Source organism: Chelonoidis abingdonii, chromosome 5 (assembly GCF_003597395.2).
Source record: "Chelonoidis abingdonii isolate Lonesome George chromosome 5, CheloAbing_2.0, whole genome shotgun sequence".
Lineage (NCBI taxonomy): Eukaryota > Metazoa > Chordata > Testudines > Testudinidae > Chelonoidis > Chelonoidis abingdonii.
The window spans coordinates 21,697,957-21,718,619 of NC_133773.1; the positions used below are offsets into that span (position 1 = coordinate 21,697,957).

The 20,663-nt window shown below is 42.9% G+C and overlaps 1 protein-coding gene across 3 annotated transcripts in view; it reads left to right on the forward strand.

Annotated features, from left to right (window-relative positions):
- The first annotated feature begins 632 nt into the window (after positions 1-632).
- The window catches only part of LOC116817461 (putative E3 ubiquitin-protein ligase HERC3), a 49,688-nt gene continuing 29,657 nt past the window's right edge, over positions 633-20,663 (forward strand). The window contains exons 1-14 of one of the 3 annotated variants that reach the window (XM_032767623.2): positions 633-1,272; positions 3,578-3,710; positions 5,380-5,456; positions 6,940-7,161; positions 8,049-8,140; positions 8,967-9,097; positions 9,980-10,137; positions 12,457-12,533; positions 12,898-12,998; positions 13,929-13,988; positions 15,121-15,226; positions 16,013-16,196; positions 16,560-16,732; positions 18,150-18,248. In XM_032767623.2, the coding sequence (XP_032623514.1) occupies positions 1,020-1,272; positions 3,578-3,710; positions 5,380-5,456; positions 6,940-7,161; positions 8,049-8,140; positions 8,967-9,097; positions 9,980-10,137; positions 12,457-12,533; positions 12,898-12,998; positions 13,929-13,988; positions 15,121-15,226; positions 16,013-16,196; positions 16,560-16,732; positions 18,150-18,248 (1,866 nt within the window). In that variant the 5' untranslated portion in view covers positions 633-1,019. The remainder of the gene's footprint in view (positions 1,273-3,577; positions 3,711-5,379; positions 5,457-6,939; positions 7,162-8,048; positions 8,141-8,966; positions 9,098-9,979; positions 10,138-12,456; positions 12,534-12,897; positions 12,999-13,928; positions 13,989-15,120; positions 15,227-16,012; positions 16,197-16,559; positions 16,733-18,149; positions 18,249-20,663) is intronic. The other 2 variants (XM_032767631.2, XM_032767641.1) reach the window with 2 other exon arrangements.

A 20,663-nucleotide genomic window follows, 5' to 3' on the forward strand; every position in this document is an offset into this window, starting at 1 on the left:
CTCCATGCTGGCCAAACAGGAAATGAAATTCAAAAGTTCCAAGGGCTTGTCCTGTCTACCTGGCCAGTGCATCCGAGTTCAGCTTGCTGTCCAGAGCAGTCACAATGGTGCACTGTGGGATACCGCCCGGAGGCCAATACCGTCGATTTGCGGCCACACTATCCCTAATTCGACATGGCAATACCGATTTCAGCGCTACTCCGCTTGTCAGGGAGGAGTACAGAAACCGGTTTAAACCGTCCTTTATATCAATATAAAGGGCCTCGTTGTGTGGACGGGTGCAGGGTTAAATCGGTTTAACGCTGCTAAATTCAGTTTAAACGTGTAGTGTAGACCAAGCCTGAGTCATTGCCATAATACATTGGTTGTCCCTGCTGGAGATAATGAATTGGATCCGCTCAGTCACCCAGCTAAAGAAATTCTGGCTCAAGTTTTTATTGCACAACAATGGAAGTAGCTCTGCGTTTTTCTCTTTCCATTAACTGATGCCTTTAAATCCCTGCCCTTTGCTGCCCCTGTGTGTGACGAGTAGGTTTTACTTCCCTCCTCCCCTTGCTAAGCAGAGGGCTCGGGAAAGCAGCATACTTTCGATTTCCTGCAAGGACACACCTCCTGTCTCTCCCTTTTACAGCAGGCAGAAGGGCGGAGCAGTTAGTGGAGATTTAAACCTGTAGCCTCTTCCCTTCCCTTCCCTTCACCAACATTCACACTCAGGGTGGCATCGGACCAGAGCTTCAGTCATACAAGAAACTTTTTATAAGCTAAAAAAATCCTTAGGCTGCCTGGTTCTGTTTTTCTTTTGCAAATCTTTAAAGAGTAAGAACCCTTTTCTCTCTCCAATTACTGCCACAAGCAAAAGCTGAGAGACAGACGTACCCTTTCCAACGCGGATCCCAGCGGACTTTGTGTTTATCGGCTGGTTTTGTTGCATCTGGAGCTGTTTCCACAATACCGTGTGTCGGGGCTGGCTTTCTGTGGAGTGCTGAACACAGCTGGAGAATAAGAGCAAATCTAACAAAATGCGAAGGGGCTGCCAGATAGGCAGGCGACCGGCCAACAGCCAAACGCGTTTATTGTCAGCACCTCCTCAACCAGCAGCAGTAGCATCCGCCTCATTACTGCTGTTCCCAAAACCAAACTGCCACCCTAACTTCTTCAAAAAGCACCCGCAGGAAATCTGCCAGATAAACTGCAAAGAGAACTCCCTAGCGGTCGTGGAGAAAAATGGGAGCGTTCTCGTTTTTGACAAAGAGGGTGAACACAGAAAACTCCGTGAGTATTTGTTTTTCAACCCCAAGGACCAGGTTCTGATCTGGTGTAAACTGACATAGCTCCAGAATTTCATAGCTTTCCAGCAGCCTAGAATCTGGACCAGTATATGAACATTTTCTTATTTGTTGTCATGTACCCAAATCTAACCCCCCATTCAGAGTTAAATGTGTGATAGAAATTGAAGGTGCCTCTGCTGTGATTCTGTAATACATTATTTTTACAGTGCATTAATATGTTTATAGTCTTCCTCTTTAATTTAAACTTATCACAGCAGACCAAGGTAATTTAGGACGTAGGTTGATTTTTCACAGGAAACTCCAAGTAGTTTGTGATTTGCCTACTCTTGCTGTTCAGAAGTCCAATTCCCAGGTCCCTGCTGTCACTCTTATTTCTGTTTTATCTCTTCTCACTACACCAGTTTCCTTTCTCTGTGTACCAAGTAGCAGTTTCGGTTTCCATTCCACAGGCTGAGCAGAGTGTTACTAAGGGACCTGTCAGGCTGCCTACAGCTGCCAGGAAATAATGGGTGAAGTGCAGGAGGTCACTTCTGCACTGCAGACGCCTCCTGATTGCTGGAGGAATAATCCTTTCTCTCTGAGAAAAGGGAATTTTGTTGATATTGCAGATAGTTGACTCTCCTTGACTTCTCAGTGATCTGAGTGACTCGGGCATGTAAATGTAAGCCCTGATCACTGGCTTCATGCTGATTTAGTTTAAGATTAATTTGAATGAGAGGATCATAACTTATGGAGCAGTAACATCTGCATGATAAGGCAAATGAAGGCACTGATTAGTAAAATGGTGTCAAGATCTGTTGCACACTTACAAGTGTCTGAGATTCTGTTATATACTGTGAATGTTAAAGCTGCTGTGCTAAAGCCCCATTTTAGATAAAAACTATTGACCTTATTAGGGTCCCGGCATAATCATCTTCCCCTTTTCACCCTTCTGGGTGGGTTTCTTTGGAAACAAACAAACACAGACTCCTGTGTGCAGGAGTCCAAGTCTAATAAGAATGAAGTTTAAGGGATTTAGTGGGAACACTCCTATTTTGGTAATGGAATAGAGTCTGTGAGAAGAGCACCTACAGGAGGGGTCGGCAACTTTTCAGAAGTGCAGTGCCAAATCTTCATTTCTTCACTCTAATTTAAGGTTTTGTGTGCCAGTAATACATTAACGTTTTTAGAAGGTCTGCTTCTATAAGTCTATAATATATAACTAAACTCTTGTTGTATGTAAAGTAAATAAGGCTTTTAAAATGTTTAAGAAGCTTCACTTAAAATTAAATTAAAATGCAGAGCCCCTGGACTGGTGGCCAGGGCCTGGGCAGTGTGAGTGCCTCTGAAAATCAGCTCACATGCCGCCTTCGGCACCCATGTCATAGGTTGCCTACCCCTGATCTATAGGCTAGAAAAATCGAATTTAAAGAGACGATGGTTAATTTTTGCCTCCCTTTTTGATACTATTAAAGAAGAAGAGGAGTTACAAAATCTAAGCTGACTAGAAGTGCATTGATTATTTCTTTTGTTGTTGCACTAATGCAGGTTTTTATTTATGGATGTAACCATTTTCCTGCAGGAAGGTGAACCCCAGCAGGCATGAGATCCAGACAGACAGCTGCTATATACAACTGTGAAACTGACTAGTTTGTTTTCCATTGTCTAGACTGAGGGGTGTGCAATAAAGACAGACAGCCAGAAAAAACAATGGCAAGCAAATTAGAGTGGTTTAAAAGTCTCCTTCATTTGTAATAATCTGCTGGGCTGACTTTCAGAAGAACTGAGCACTCGCAGCTCTTGCTGAAGGAGATCTGGGTGCGCAGCACCTCTGAAAATCAGGTCATAATTTATTATTAGTCATGCCACATTCCACTGCATTCGGGAGACAAGAAGCAAAGTGGACCTGCCGTGGGTTCCATATGCCACAGAACTGAGCTCTGCAGTGTTTCTTTCTCTATGGGGTGTTGTGAGAAGGCTGGGGAAGTTGGGGAGGCAGGGACGGTGGGTGTACAAACTGTAAGGCTGCCCTAGAACACACCATCACATAGAGCGGGGAGGAGTAAGGTTCAACCATTACTGAAACCTATGACCCATGCTACTACATCCAGGTCAATTGCATGCCACCTAGGAGAGAACTGTGTGCCTGAGAGTGGCCACATACCAGTAAATGCATATGTGCAAAGCTTTGTGCTGAGGTGCAGAAACTCATTCTGTGATCATTAATATAGCGTGAAGTTGCTAGGTAGCTTTTAATATGTTCAGTGTCTCAAAATGATGGTGGGTTTCTATCTTGATTTACTCTGCAGAATGTGTGAATTCAGGAAAAGACAGGATGGTGCATTCCTTGGACTGTGGAGCAGCTCATATGCTTATTCTTTCATCGGAAGGAAAGCTTTCTGAACACAGCGTTTCAGCCACAGCTAATAAGTCGGAGATGAGGTGGGAAATGTCTCAGGGGATGGTGATGATGGTTAGAGAGCAAGACCAGTATTTGGTGAATACCAAATTCAGAGAGTGACCAAAAACGGGGGGAAGTTGGTCCAGAGCTGGGGTCCAATAATGAGCGTAAGCAGAGAAAGATCTGAGCTGAAGTAGCCCAAAATAAGGGTAAGAGATTGAGAGGAGAGGAGACAGTTGAGCAGAAAATGTGGGGCCTAGTGTAACTGACAGCCAGCTAGAGAGTGCAGGGAGAGATAAGAAGGATGGAATGGTCTTCAGAGGAGGATAGAGGAGGGAGGTCCTGAAATAATAACAGGGCAAGGGAAGAGGTGGGGAAGGGATAGCTCAGTGGTTTGAGCATTGCTAAACCCAGGGTTATGAGTTCAATCATTGAGGGGGCCATTTGGGGATTGGTCCTGCTTTGAACAGGGGGTTGGACTAGATGATCTCCTGAGGTCCCTTCCAACCCTAATGATCTATGATTCTAAGGAACCCATCCATCACTGGGAAGGGAAGTAGGAAATGGTAGTACACCTCTACCCTGATGTAACACAAATTCAGATATACATGGTAAAGCAGTGCTCCAGGAGGGGCAGGGCTGTGCACTCCAGTGGATCAAAGCAAGTTCAGTATAACACAGCAAGATTTTTTGGCTCCCGAGGACAGCATTATATCAAGGTAGAGGTGTAGTAAGCCAATGGTGCACGGTGGCAGAGACTGAATTAGAGGGGTATTTTGGGGATATGTTTCCCTTTTGCCTAGGGAAGAAAGAGTTTGTTTTTCAACCAAAGAAAACATGGGTCTAAAATGTAAGTTAGGGGTAGCTTTGTTTATACAGCAAGCATAGTCAATGCCCTGAAAGACCAACCATGCTGGAACAAGGCTTGAGCATCACCGGAAGGGATGCGCAACCCCAAGCTGACTCCTGTGATTACACTGTAGTGCACTGAGCACATTGGAGGATAGCAGAACTTACAAGCAGCATATGAGTGCCTGCCTATTTCTCCTAAGGATGACTGAAAAGTGCATCCTACAGCAGTGGACCAAGAGTTGTTCCTGTTATAAAGGAGGGGGATGGAGCAGAGTCAGGTTTGGAACCTGCTTTGTTTTTTGTAACTCAGCAAGAAATAGACAATTGAGGACTGTTAATGGTACCAGACTAAATGGATATCTGAGTCCCAGATTCCCTTAGCATCAAGCAGTACCTTATTCCATCAGCCCCACTGGTCTCAATGGGACTACTTGTGGAGTAGAGGTACTGCTCAGTGTGGTGAAGGTGGGAGAATGGGCCCAAAGTGACCATGTAGCATCTGACTGAACTGTATTAATTGACTCTCCCACTAACCGACAGGAAGCATATCAGTACACTGCCATCATCTGTGTGATGTTGTATTCTGGAACCTCGCCCCAGTCAGAGTTTAAAAAATATGTAACTATAAGGCCGGATCCTACTCTAGCTCACATTGGTCTAAATCAGGATCAGCTCAGGTGAAGCCAATGGAACTACACCTGGGCAGAAGCAGGGTGAGTAAATGTTAGAATCGAGACTGTACAACATGCTGAAAGTGGTAGAACAGGATAAAAATAGATTCTCAGGCAGGCTCTTATTGGGTTAAGATTAGAATCATTTATGTTGAATTCACAGCACTTCATGTGTTTTTTTTTCCAGGCTACTGAAAGAATTAAGAGACAAATACATTGTCCAGATCGCATGTGGGGACCATCATTCCATGGCACTGTCTAAAGGTATTCTCTTTGCTTAGATTTCCTCTAAATTATTAAATTGGAGTATTGCAACCCTTTCCTCAGAAGTAAAATTTTAAGCATCACAATGAGTTACTGCATTATTATGAAAGGGTAAATACTGGAGAGGAAGCTGTTTTCACAAGGGCCAGAGAGGAAGGGTGATCCAGTGGTTAGGACGGTAGTCTGCAACTCAGGAGACCTAGGCTCAATTCCCTAATTCTGCCAGAAACTTCCTATACAGACTTGAGCAAAACTCTGAGTCTCTCTCTGTGCCTCCGTTTCCCCTTCTGTAACTTAGGGGCAATAGGACTGCCCTCCTCAAAGGAGTGTTGAGGATAAATACGTTATACTGGGATGTGTTCCAATACTATGGTAATGGGGCCATGTAAATACCTGGGATAGATATAATTCTCACTATATTTACATGAATTGGTTAATCTGTATGTCTCGAATTGTGCTTTTCTCTGAACGTGCATGCTTGTTTGATTTTCCTCCAGATGACAGTGTGTGTTCATTTAACGTTAGATGAAAGAGCATGGGGCTGTTGTCATACTACTTCCTATCAGATTTCTTCCTGTCACTTGTTCATGGAAATAATAAAAAAAGACTCCTACTCTGAGTCATAATTAATTCTTCGTATTAAAATTGTGTGAATCATTTATTTATTTCTATAAATGTCAAAATTATTAATTAGGGTTTTTCACTTTTTAAAATATTGAATGTGTTGAAGTGCCACTTTTCCATTAAAATTGTTTAAGAAGGCTACTCATTATGTCTCTGATGGGGCTATTCCAGTGCAGGGATTACAGGATTGGATCCTTAGTAGATAGCAGAGGGCGGCTACATCTAGTAGACCAAACCTAGGGCTGGAAGTCAGGAGATGCTTGGTTTATTCCTGACTCTGCCAGTGAGTCGCTGTGTGCCCTTGGACAAGTTACTTAACTTTACTCTCGCTCTTTCTGCATGTGTAAAATGGAGGTAATAAAGTGCTTTGAGATCTATGGATGAAAGGTCTATGAATTGCAGATTTGCAGGGAGGGTTACGACCCATCACAACTTTAGGGCACACTCCGGATTTTCACAAGTCAGAACCAGATCCAGCGAATTGATTTAATGTCCCGATTGTGGAAACGCTGCTTTTTTACAGCCTGACTCCTTCTCTGCATGTGATGACACCATTTGATAATGTGATGATGCAACATAATCCTGCACTGATAAAACATTATGGAGCAAAGGTAGAGAAGGCTGGTTTGGGACCACCTCTTCCAGCTGCTCCCAAGGCTAACCTCACTGTGGGCCCCTGAAAGCCAGAGCTGAGGCATCTGGGATCTCTGCCATTACTGAGTATTAACTGGGGTCTCAATTCATATATAAAGAAGTTAGGCTCAATCTTCAGGTCCCTGATGTGAAAGTAAGAGGGCCCATTAGGTGGAAACCTGTATGTTTGAAACTGTGATGTTTTTTTTCTCTTTCTTGTGTTAAGGAGGTGAGCTTTTTATCTGGGGACAGAACTCACATGGTCAGCTTGGAGTGGGGAACCAGATTGCCTTTACCGACAAACCACAACTGGTACAGGAGCTCAGAGGCATCCCGCTGGCTCAAATTGCTGCAGGAGGAATGCACAGCCTTGTCCTGTCGCTCTCAGGAGCTGTTTACTCATGGGGGAAGAACGATTTTGGACAGCTGGGACTTGGAGATACAGAAAGTAAGGAAAGACACAGTTCAGTGTGAAAAGTAAGGCGGGGAGGATATTTTCCTAACAGAGGAGCTTGACACAGACACAGAAACTATTAAGAATGCCAACCACCATCAGAGCCATGATGTCTGACAGTGTCTCTGGGAACAGCAAATGCAGATAAATTGGTGTTCCACTTGCTAGTTTGCCCTGATCTCTGCTGCCCATGGAAAAGCCAGCTGGAACAAGGGAGTTTGATGTTTTACTTCCAGAGGACTAATCAATCATTTTACACTCCCACCCAGATAACATGGTCTCATAAAATGCTCGGACCTACGAGTTCTCTCCCTGATCGCATTATGCTCTGCTAGTAGTTTGCAGCCTCCCTCCTTCAGTTTTCTGTTTCATAGATTTTATAAATACAAGGTGAGAGAAAATTAGCTATCCAGATTTGGAAACGTTGGTGGATTTTTAAAGTTAGGATCATAAAATCATATCTAAATATATTTATGGCCTGATTTTCAGAGGTACTGAACACCCACAAATCCCACAAAAGTCAATGGGAACTACAGGTGCTCGGCGCCTTTGAAAATCAGGCTCCTTATCTAGGAGCATAAATATGGATGTAAGAGCCTAATTTAAGGCCCTTGGGTTTGAATATTGGCCCAGGTTTTATTCTTAGTTCTAACTACATAAATATGTAAAACAACCAAATAAACAAACTTGCCAGGGTATTATGAAGTATTCTGCATTGTAACAGAATGTAAATAAGGCTTGTAAGCAAGTTCTATGTACAGGAAAAAGGCTTTTTTTAAAAAAAGAAGAAGTAATACCAAGAATGGTAATAAGTATTTTTCTAGACCTTTATTTGCCTTAGATTTACCAATGTCATCAATCTACATTGTTTTTCTTTTCAGACAAATATTACCCTTCATACATTAGAGCCCTAGAACATAAGAAGACTGTGTATATCTCGTGTGGTGGAGAGCACACTGCCGTTCTCTCACAGGTTTGGTTGAATTTGAATTCATTCACTTCACAGAGCACAAGGGAAGTTGAGCCCAACAGAGATGATACACTAACTAGAAGAGTGTTGATTCCCTGCAAGGGCAATATTTAGATTTATGGGAATGTGAAGCAGGGCCCTGGCAGTTGCTAGCTGAGTTTTATAGGACCATAGTCTACTTAAATTCCTGCAGAACTTTAAATGAGTTGTTGTTCTCATTCAGCCATTGGTTGTCAAAGAACCGAAGGGACATCCCAGTAGTGTCCGGCAGAAGCTGAAACTTTGAACCCAAGTACACGGGGACTGGATGTCTCAAGGCAACGTTTTTATAGTGTCCTCACTGACTGAGAACAATAACAACAACTTGTTTACTCACACGAATAAAGCCCTTAAGCAATAGGACTATTCTCAGGAATACATGTGAGTAACTTTACAGGTAATGGAGGATCAGGCATTACATTAGCATTATTCAATTTGTATTTGCATCGCCCTTTCCCTGATCTATGGTCTGTAGCATGTTCTGACTTGTATGTAGTGTAGTTGTAGCCCAGGATATTAGAGAGACAAAGAGGGTGAGGTAACACCTTCTGTTGGACCAGCTTCTCAGAATCTTCTCTCTTTTTCCAGCAGAAGTTGGTCCAACAGAAGCAATTACCTCACCCACCTTGTCTCTCTAATGTCTTATCTGGATAATCAACAGGACTATCCACGTGACAGAAGTTGTGTCAGCATTCCTGGGATCTGGTCCATAGTTGGCAATTACCATTTTTTAATAGTGTGTGCTATTTTGAAATTGCATGACCTTCATGTCTGTTTGTTCCTCTTCAAGGATGGGCTGGTGTGTACATTTGGAGCTGGAGATTATGGGCAACTTGGTCACAACTCCACCCAGAATGAACTGACACCTCGTATTGTGGCTGAGCTGTTTGGAGCAAGGGTGTCTCAGATAGCATGCGGAAGGTAGGAAATGCCAATGTCCGTGAAGCTTTATAATGACAAGGAGATAACTTTTTGCAAAGCTTTTGGGAGGCACTGGAGGATGTTAGGAAAAGAAAACTCTGACTCACTTTTTTCAGATCCCCTTATTTTAACGGCTCACAGCTGATAGACTATTGACCAGACACGCGTTTTATTTATCAACTTTTCCACACACAGACCCTGCCCTCCACTGAGCTTCATGAGGACAAAGTCTCACTCCAATGGCGTGAGCAGATTTAAAAATCATACTGGACCCATAATCCCTGGCTGCTCTCACCAGGTGATGAAGAATACATACATGTGTCAAACAGAAAAAGACCATCAAATTACCTAACAGGGAAGAAATCTACCAAAATTTCCAGTCAATCCCTGTCCAACATGGGAAAATGGGTGTTACTGAACAGTTACAGTCTAACTGTGAATGATGGAAACTATGAAATTATATTCAATCATTAACAGCCTGATACAATGTCCACTGAAATCAACATAAAATCTCCTGTTGACTCGCGTGGGCTTTGGGTCAGACCTAAAACCACGGAAAATATTTATGCTTGCCAAATGGAAAAATATCAACGCAGAACACTTTGTTTGTAATTCTCACTGGTTCAAAATTAGAAAATAAAAAGCTATCTGGAATCACTGGAACCGTGTTCATTTAACTAAAGATGCACACATTGTTTTTTCAGTTCTGCATGCTTATTGTAAGGAATGCCCTACAAATTTGACTGGAAGGCTTCTGTAGCATGGTTCTCAGTAACTTTAATGGGAAGCTCCCCCATGTACTGCTCTGAAAATGTGCCTGTGTGTATTATCCTAAGTAGCTCAATGGCGCTCTTACGTTGTCCATTTTCCTTCTCTGAACAGATGGCACACACTTGTCTATGTCCCCTCCTTGGGAAAAGTCTATTCATTTGGTTGTGGAGCAGAAGGGCAGCTGGGCAATGGTGACACATCTAATCAGTTGATACCACTGCCTGTCGAATTACCTTCAGATTGGGTGAATGGTGGAAAAGTCAACCAGGGTAATTTTCACGGTAGATCTTTATGTGCTGTACTTTGTTATTTTAGGTCTAAACTAGGGAGGAGTTTGTTTTTTAAAATGAAAAACACATTTTGTTTAACGAGAGGAGTGACAAGAGCGTGGGAGAGAGAGGGCTGGAAACAAGGAGATTTGTCCCTAAACATTGGACAGCCTGAAAGCAATTGAGATGAAGTCACTAACTGCTATCTTCTCCTTCAAAGTGGGCAAACTCTTGAGAATCACACTCACTTCCAAAGGCAAAACTTGCCATCTTTCTCCCTAGCCTGAATAAACGAGTGGTTTCCCTGATGACTAATGTACTAGAGGACTCTGGGGGAAAACATTCCGGCAGGATTGCTTAGCCTGAGGCAACAGTTACCCTGGTATCTTCTTTACCTCTCAGCCTGATGTCTAAATAAGCTGTCACCGGGTAACTGTCCCCTCTAAGGGTAGTTGAGGGGGCCAACCACACCTGTGCCACCATAATTAATTAGTTGCTTCCCACCCTGAGAGGGCAGGACTAAGGAAAGGTCAAGTGATAGATTAGTGAACACCTGGTCCTTTTAAAAGGGCTGTGTGGGATCAGTCTGAGTTGGAACCACAGGGAGTTGGCTTCTGAGAAAGGCCCTGAACTGAGGTTTGGAGGGAAGTGGTACTCCAGGGGAGCAAGTCTAAGGGCCCTGTGCTCTATCCCATAGGCAGCTATATTCTCAAAAGTTAGCCCAGAAGGGGGCTGGGAATGGGGCCAGGAGGGCATTGCTGAAGGGAAACCCTGAAGGGCAGAAGCCCTTTTGCTTGTTTGGGAGTTTTTAGGTTGGACTTTTGCTACCCTGGAACAAGAGACGTTTGTTTGTCACTTGGCCAGAAGGTTAAGCCACATCTCCATCACAGCCAGGTGCCTCGAAAGCCAAGGAGACAACCTTTGGGAAGGAACCTGAGGCAGGGAGTGCTGGCTACACCACAGCGAACCTGCAGGGGGTGTTACTGAGCAGCCATGGCATTGATGTTAAGGGTCAGCTGTGGATTCTGGTATTTCTCCTCTTCAGTCAATGTACTGCAGGCTACTCTTCCTGCTGTGCTGTTCAATCTATTTAATTGTTTCAGTTGCCTCTTCTATGATGCAATGCAATTGTAGAAAGAACATCATGCCTTTAAAGAGTTGCTTAATAGCTACTTACATCATTGTACCTACTGCTGTTCAGCTAGATGTGCTGTGCATTCTCATTCACTGGATTTTTTTTTTAATTAAGTCATTTTAAATTACTTCACACTTTATTCTGAAACTCAGATTTAAATCTCTTCAATTAGTCTTGTCCATGAGGCACTGACTGAGTTTAGTAGTGTCAGAGATGTGGAAACCAAGCTAGTGAAGAGCCATCGACTCTGGTACCAAACTCAATTTTAATGAATAGGACAGATGTCTTCTCAACAGCGCACCCTGGCCATAACTAGGCAGTTCTTCAGAGGATTATGGCAATAGTTTTTCACTGTTGCCCTCCATGCTCCTAGGTTTGTAGCTGTTTCAAGCATCTGGAATATATCAAGATCTCTCTCATATATTGGGTAAACATGCAGTGATATTGAGGGCAGATCAAAATTAGCTTCTTATTCTTTTTTTATATTCCCTTATTTTAAAAAAGTACCATATTACAAAGTTACAGTTGGAAACCGTTATATCACATTTTTCTAACAACAAAGTAAGTACAAGTAACAAAGGAAAATACGGAAAATAATGAGAAACGCTAGCAAGATACCACCACAAGAACTGTACAGTAAGCAACTAAGGAAACAGACTCCCCCTTTATGGGATTATTATATCCATAAGGTGGCTCAGGTTAACCTGCAGTGGTCAGATTTTACCCCTCTCAGAAATGGGGTTCCTCTGGGTTTTGTATTTAGGAGACTGTGACTTTCCTTGGGTCTCTTCAGGCTTGATAACCATTAGAATCCCACTCTTCTGTGGAAGAAGCTCTGCCTCTGTATTGCAGATCTGTAACTAAGACCTTCCATGAACTAGAGACAAACACAGCTCTCCACAGCTGGCTTCTTCCTGCCAACCAGAAGATGCAGGAACTTGCATGCTGCTTTTAGATTGGCCAGCCACCCTCTTCCAGTGTCCCCACGCTGCTTGCTGATCCCATCAAAGATACATTTACTGTTTTCATCATGATAAATAAATGTTATATAGAATCACTTCTGGGGCTGGGAGCTTTTGATTAGTTTTTAAGGTTTGTTTTTATGTGCCTTGTCCATGCACTGAACTTTCTAAAGATAAGGGATTGTTCTTTGGCTCATGCTTTTCTTCTTTATCCCTTCACAGGAAACAGGACCTCCGAAAAGGTGATTAAAATTATTGCGGGAGGCAACCAAAGCATTGTGCTTTGCTTGAAGAAAAAGGTATGCAAAGTATCTCGTATATTTTTAACTACGTGGTTCATGGCCAAAGCTTCTGTTTTGCTGCTATTGAGCCACATATGAATTTAGATTTGCCATCTAGACCTATGATAGGTTTTTCTTCCAAAATCACAGCACTCTCCCGACCTCCCTCCATCCCTACACTGAGACCAAATTGTGTCAGAAAAGCAAATCTCGCGGTCTCTCATGACATCATTTATGTATTTTATGCTTGTGGTATTGTCTCCTGATTGGAAGCCCATTTGTTCACTCTCAGTTTGGCCCACAAAAGACTGTGATCCTAGCTAACCAGAGTCTCATCTACTGGGCTTCTAACCTCATTAACATTCTTGCCCCTTTTATACAGAATCCATATGTTACTTTGAACGGAACTGCCATAGCAGAAGACAAGGAGGTGGATAAATGGATTTCTAATTCGGATCCTAAACAGTGGGAGAATATAAAGAAGTAAGTCAGATGCTCGGTGGGTTTTTCCATTAATACTGTAAATGCTAAATGTTCAAAACACTGTATTTTCTTGGTAATGTTCTTCCCTTTCAAAATATCTTGTAGGGAATGTAATTAAAAGGACTATGGCAGAGACGCAGAATTGGCTATTTGCTTGTTTGCTGCTTTGAGACAGTCCAGCACGCTTTATTGCATCTTTGCTCAGGCAAAACTCACATTAATGAAATAAGGGCTCTAGTGTTTGGCCCTTGGTCACCATTTTCTTGCAAAAAGATGGAAGTGGACATTTCACAAGTACAGAGGTTGAGACACTCCGGCCAGCTTTAGGCGTGTATCCTCCTCTTATTGCAAATATATACTTGCCACTAGTGTTACTGGGAGTTAAGAGCGCACATCCAGGGGGAGACTCAACACCAAAGTGTGATGGCCTTAAAACAAAAGAGCCTGATGCAAAGTCCGTTGAGTAGCTTGGCTGGAATTTTCAGAAGGACTCAGCATGCACAATTGGTGCCCAATTTTCAGAAATGCTCAGCTTTCTTTTAAGCACAGAAATAAGTGGGCAGATTTTCATCATAACTTGGTACATTGCGATGCTGAACACTTCTGAAAATCACACCTTTTTGAGGAGCCTGAAAGAGAGCTGACTTTCTTTTGGGAAATCTGGCCCCAATTATGCATGCTGAGTACTTCAAAAACTGGCTCTTTTGAAAATCTATCCCCACATGGCTAATTTGGATCTCAGTGATTTTCCAAGTATTTTTAATCTAAGGTAAGTGGTAAGGAAAGTGGCATTTAGAACAGCTGGCATCTTTAAATCAGAAACCAATTTGTACACATCTTTGCTGTTTATTCAGACTGAATAGCTGTTGCTGCTGTTTTTATTGGAATGATTAATTCTGGGTTGTTTTTGTTGTTCTTTTAAATTAACAGGACTGTTTGGCTGATCTTTTCATCTGAGGCTTGTGTCAATGGAAGTTTCTTGGACAAAAGGTAGAGTGCACTAATTTGAAAACAAAATAGTACATCAGCTGTGTATAAATTGGTCAGAAAGTAGCTACATTACAATGACTGTAGAGATTGATAGGATTATCTGGATTAGTAAAATAGAAGCTTATAGAATTTTTTTCAAGGGAAGGCTAAAATTCTCCTCTGATCCGCATAACAGATCTTGACCAAGATTTTAAAAAATGAGTGCCTAAAATTAAGCTTCAAGATTCACATGTAGGCACTTAAATAAGTGGCCTGATTTTCAAAGGTGCTAAGCAAACCCAGGTCCCATTGAGGTCAGTGGGAACTAGGGGTGCTCAGCATTCTTGCAGAATCTAATCACTTTGTTGCCTAAATATGGACGTGGGGGTAGGGCTGGCTCCAGGGTTTTTGCCACCCAAAGCAGCGGAAAAAAAAAAAAAGCCGCAATCACAATCGGTGGCATCCCCACCATGCCGCTTTCTTCTTTGGCAGCAATTCGGCAGCAGGTCCTTCCCTCCGAGAGGGACCGAGGGACCTGTCACCGAAGAGCCCAACTTGCCATCCCTTCCTCTTGGTCGCCCCAAGCACCTGCTTGCTGAGCTGGTACCTGGAGCCGGCCCTGCATGGGGGCCAAGATTTAGAACTCTGCTCTCCTTGCATGTTCCCATCTCCCACTAATGTAGAGAAGCAAAGGATCTGAGTGGAGGTTTATCACGTGGCTATGAGAAAAGCACTTTACTCAAAATGAAGATTGGCCAGGTTTGTTACATATTAACATTTACTGTTAATGAACTTGCATTTATATAGCATCTTATACCCAGAAGGATTCCAAATCATTTCACAAATATTATTTTACCCAGCACTGAAATGCAACCACTTCTAGGGTGGAATATGGCAAGCAGCTGATTAACAACACACAGCCACACTATGTGAGAGTTTAGAACAGGGAGTACGGAATATAATTCAACTGATGCCGCAGTGAGAATTTCTTGGTGGACAGAGTATAATTATACGAATTGGAATTAGGGTTAAGCATTTCTCAGAATGTACATTCCCTTCACACCCAAGGAGGGTTAAAATGCTTCAAAGTTTAGCCAGTTATACACAGCAGAAAAGCAGATCTTTCACATCCCTGACTTTTCTTCCCTTCCAGTAGAGACAAACATTTCAGAACCTCCAAAGAAATCTCAGGCATGGATATGTCAGCAGTGCTTCTTTTTTATGAGAAGATGAACAAGAAACCAAGAGTCTTCCAGGAGGTAAGAAGTGGCATAGAAATGATACTTGTTATGCTGATACCCAGTGGCTTTGGATCATCACATTTTTTTTTCACAAAGGGATGCTGGCAAAATGTAGGTCTGGGTTTTTCAAGTGCTTTATAGACTCTACCATAAACAGGAAAAAACCAAATCTGCTGCCTCTCAGAGCTGCTTCCAGTGGAGCAAAGAGAGTTTCGTTTGTGGTTATTTCTTTGTATTAAATTAGGAGTTGCCAAGATACCATGGCGATGAAGGCCATGTAATGACTAAGGTTCACATAATGTTTTCATGGTGGTTTTGTTTTGTTTTTTTGTTCTAAGCTTGTTTTCCTAATTCAAACTCTCCCTGCTAGAGCAACAGAAACAGAAAGGGAAACTGACTAGAAGTGAAATTGATCAATCTGCAAAATGGTGGTGCAGAAGGTGTGCAGTGTGCTCGGCACTATACAAACACAGAGTGTGAGATGGTGCTTGTCTCGAAGAGCTTACTGTCTCTAAAATGGCAGGCATATGGACAAGGATGGAAGAATTACTATTATTCTAATTTTAGTGATGGAGAATCTGAGGCATTGATAGATTAAGTGATTTGCCTAAAGTCACACAGGAAATCTGTGGCAGAGTCATGAATTGAACCCAGATCTCCTGAGTCCCAGTTCAGTGTGTGAAAGAAGATGGGACGTGAAACTGGGAATTCTGTAGTGCTCTTGCTGCTGTAAGTAATAAATTATGGCAAAATTCCACAGGATTTTTTAATTTCTCTTGTCCCCCTGCTCCTTCAATCCCCCAGATGATCTATGCAGTTGAGAAATTGCTGTTATCGCTGTCTTCCTCTCCCAGCTCACCTGAAGCTCTCAGGCTCTACCTGATCATTCCTGTCCTTTTACGGGGGCAGGATTACATGTCTGACTGTCTTCTTGATCAGCTAGCAGCAGCCATCCTGCGTCTCCAACAAAAAGATCTGAAAGTTCTTGGTAAGGCCTATAGCAGTACAGCTGGATCACCTCAGTACTTCAGCACTTTCTGGGGACGGAGTGGGGAAATACTTCCATTGACTTCAGTTGGGCCAGGATTTCACCCCAGATGTTTTCTACAATGGAAAAGGGTTTTGACAAGCTGCTTATGTAGAAATACATATGAAGGGATAACTTGTCTGGAGCAGTCTACAGATAAGAGTATTATATGAGTTTGAGATTTACTAGTTTAGTTTAAAACCAAGTGCTTTATTCGGTTCATTTAAAAACAAAACGAACCGCTGTTGTCCAAAGGACAGATCTTACTAAGGTCTATTTGTATGTTGTCTGAGGTAGAGATGTCAACAGTTGTTTTCTTTACAGAATCCCTGTGGTCAAATCTAGAAATATCCTTTTTCAAGGACCTAGTGAGCATGTATCAAAGGGTTTCCAGAATCAATTTATCTCTTTTCATCATGCAAGCCAGAAACTCTGAAGAAGTTACCTGTGAACGACACTTGAATAGGACTCTGAAAATACTGCAGATTCTTTACCAGGTTGGAAAGCATTTGGCTCTGGTGGGTTAGAAAATACACATATGATTCGAATATTTTTTCATGTATTTATTTCTTGAATTTATGAATGCATGGCTTTCATACCTAGGGTGACCAGATAGCAAGTGTGCAAAATCAGGACAGGGAGTGGGGGGGCGGGGGGTAATAGGCACTTATATAAGACAAAGTCCCGAATATCGGGACTGTCCCTATAAAATTGGGACATCTGGTCACCCTATTCATACCAGAGGTACAATTGCTGATTACAGAGCAAAATACACTTTGTCCCATCTGTGCTAAGAGACTGGAACTGAAATGTTGCTTTGCCCCATTACCAGACCCCATTGGTCCACTACACAAGAATAACCTGCATAGGGGTCTGCAATCAGTGAGTCTGAACTCTATTACCCTCTTATTCTCCCATTAGGGGACAGCCCCGTGTCTTGTGGGCCCCACCCCAGAGGCAGGTTGAAATGTGAGTGTGTTGTTTGCTGGTTGCACTCTAATGCTGCAGAAGTTTTTTCACAATGATCAGCTGCTCTGAGGTCATAATAACTTGAATCCTCTGGAGAGCTAGGGGTTCTCTCCCCTTTTATTACTGTCCTGGATATGCAGCATCACACAGATTCCACCCTCTCTTCCTGTTTCATCCACCACTTTCTTAACTCTCTCTCAACAAGCCCGTGCCCCAGTTCCAGACACATGACTTTCTGAGCACCTCCAATGGATTTGCACCACCGTTGGCATAGAATTTGGGGGCAGATGGGAAGTTGGAGGGAACTTGGGTTAACTTACACACTGAATCTTGGGCTTTAAATCATGGGGACCCTAAGCTAATACCTTTGCTGGAAGCCCTGGGTTTGTTTGAATTAACTCTGCTTGATTTTTATTTACTGACCTGATTAGAATCTGTTTTTCTTCTGATTCCTCCCGTCTCTCCATATTTGCCACGTCTAAGTAAAAGGCCTTTCTTTGTTCTTCTCATCCCCATTTGGTAGAATTGTCTCGCTTGGGAAATCTACATTGCAAGTTCATTATGTCATTCTAAGATACGGTGTAATGCAAAGGGCCTGATTCCCATTTACGCTAAGGCTCCTTCTCCCATTCTCATAGTAAAGAAGGGCCTTAAGTGAGTATAAATGCAATATGTGCTCACTGTCAGAGCTGTGTAAAGGAGCTTCGGTGTAAAAGAAAATCAGGCCCATGGAATTCTCAGTTAATGCACAGAGTATACTACGATTCTTAGCTGTAGGGTTCTATTTATTGTATTGGTTTTGCACTTCTGCCCTTGTACACTGCTTTGCTCCTTTGTGAAAAGTGCTACGGTACATCTGCAATATAGTTCTGTTTTATAGATTAAGTGTTCCTAGCTCATAGGATCTGCTGGCTGTTTCCTTTTAACACGTATATATTGATGCAGGTGAATTCCAGTGCTGGTTTCAAAATACAAGAAAACAACTTCTATATACCTGAAGTGAAAATGATTTGGGGACAGGACTGGGCTTTGAATGAAGGACCAGTAAGTAAAACATCTTTCCAAAACTGCAATATATTTTCTTCTTGTTATTTAGGAAGTTAGAGATATTGGGGTCAAATCCTTGGGTCCGGTCCTTCTATCCCCAATACAGCTTAGAAAGCTTTACATCCTCTCCGGTCCATGGCTATTGGGCATTAGGCTGGCCTCGATACACCATTCAGAACAACAAGCTTCTTCTAAGTTGTGCCAGCCGCCCATGACTTTCAAGGTTGTTTTGGCAGTCAGAGATCGACTGGGCGCTACACCACCTTTTCCATGGCCACATCCCCCCTTCACTGGAGGCTTGAGAGCAGAGTTAGCATAGGAGGAAACATTGGTGCTACATGATCTGGAGATTCCCCCATGCCTGACGTAGCCAATTCATTGGCCAGTCATTGCAAAGCAGCTGCAATGGGAGCCAGGATCTAGCCCATTATATTTCTTCTTATTTTTGTGTTTATCCATTCAGAATTAATGGACTTTTATGCAGTCCTTTGAAACTTTTCACCAGGAAGCCAACAGAACATTTTAATTTCCTTTGAGTCATGGACGGGAGCTACATAACAACTTCAAACAAATTTTCACTCCAGATTTTGTTTGTTACTGAGACTTGCTCTACAAACTAATTTGCACCGGTTTAACCAAAGGCATTGTTTCCGATTCTTGTAGTTAAACTGGTGCAAAGCCCATTTTTTAATGATATTAAAATTGACATAAGCCATTTTTAAACTGATTCAAGAGCGTCCACACAGGGCTTTGCACTGCTTTAATTTAAATGAGTCATATTTAGGAATATGCAGAAATCACATCTGGAAGAATAGGGTGTGACTTCTGGTCTCATGCTGATTGGATGTATATTCATTATGTCTAACTAGCAGCTGTAATTCTGCACACCATGCTAAGTGTTTGTTACATGAGGCTGTTTTATAGATTTTCACCTTTTCTTAGCCATAGATTTAATCTGGTCTTGTCTTCCTTAGGGAATATGCCCTGATTCCATATATCACTGACAAGCCACTGATACAGCTGCATCAGGGCAGCCCCTAGCATAGATAGTGGGTTATATGCCATGATTTGCACTATGCAAGAGGCAGGTGCATCCCTGCAGATCACAGCTGCTTGTGGCCGTCAATACTAGGGGTTTGCACTAGTTCAGCTACATCCATGGTTTGGCACCGATGGCTGAAATCCTCAGCATAGACCAGGTCTAAACTTCATCCTTGAGGTCTCTCCTGCCTTTATCTAATAGTGGACTTTGGTTTTGAGTCTCATTTGCTCTTAGTTTGCAGAGTTTGATGTCTGTTGTGTGCTTGCTACTTGATTGAAGTATGCCGTGCGGTTTGTTGGGGGGCGGTGTGCTGAGCCTAGTGGCCTGCTCGGCCAGGCTGAGAGCTTCTTGAGGAGGCTTTGATCCCTAAGCCCTTTAGGATCTGTTAACTAGGAGGCAGGGCTACTCTCCCTCTCAGTTTAGGCCAACAAACACTCCCCCACCCAAAAAAGCTGCAGGAATATAAAAGAATGCAAGCGGAAGTCCAGCGGTAGAGTGGGGTCTATCCAGTTTATTGCATTGAATGTATGATTACCTGCCTGTGGGCAGGTGGCATATGTGTGCATTCGGTGCAAGGAGCTCATGGTCCTCACAGACCGAGTACGGGATCGGGAGACCAGAGTGGCTGAACTGGAGGAGCTAGGAGAGACAGAGAGGGAGATAGATGAGACTTTCCTCCACAGTGTAGAATGGTCCCATCCCCACAATCTGAAAGCCTCTTTGCTGTTGAAGAAGATGAAAGTCTTGGGGAAGGAGAACATCAAACTGGAGCAGAGGGAAATGATTCCATAGTTGGGACCCTCCTTCCAGATGATGTCGTGGTAGCTTCTTGCACTGAGGATTCCTCTCTGAGGGAAGAAATCTCAGTTATTAGGAAGAGATGGCTAATAGTGATGGGAGAGTTGATCATTAGAAATATAGAAAGCTGGGTTTGTGATGACCTGGAGAATTGCCTGCCAAGTATGAAAGTTGTGGATCTCTCCAGACATCTAGACAGTCCTACGTTCAGTGCTGAGGAGGAGCTAGTAGTTGCGGTACATGTAGGTACCAGTGACATAGGGAAGGATAGGAGAGAGATCTTGGATGCCAAATGGAGGCTGTTAGATAAGAGATTGAAGTCCAGGACCTCCATGGTAGCATTCTCTGAAATGCTTCCAGATCCACGTGCAGGGCCAGCTAGACAGGGAGAGCTACTGGGTCTCAATGTGTGAATGAGCCAATGGTGTAGGGAGGATGTTTTAGGTTTTTTAGGAACTGGGGAACCTTTTGGGAAAGGAGGAACCTATACAGGAAGGATGGGCTCTTCCTAAATCACAATGAAATCAGATTGCTGGCGTAAAATTGAGAAGATTATAGAGGAGCTGGGGAAA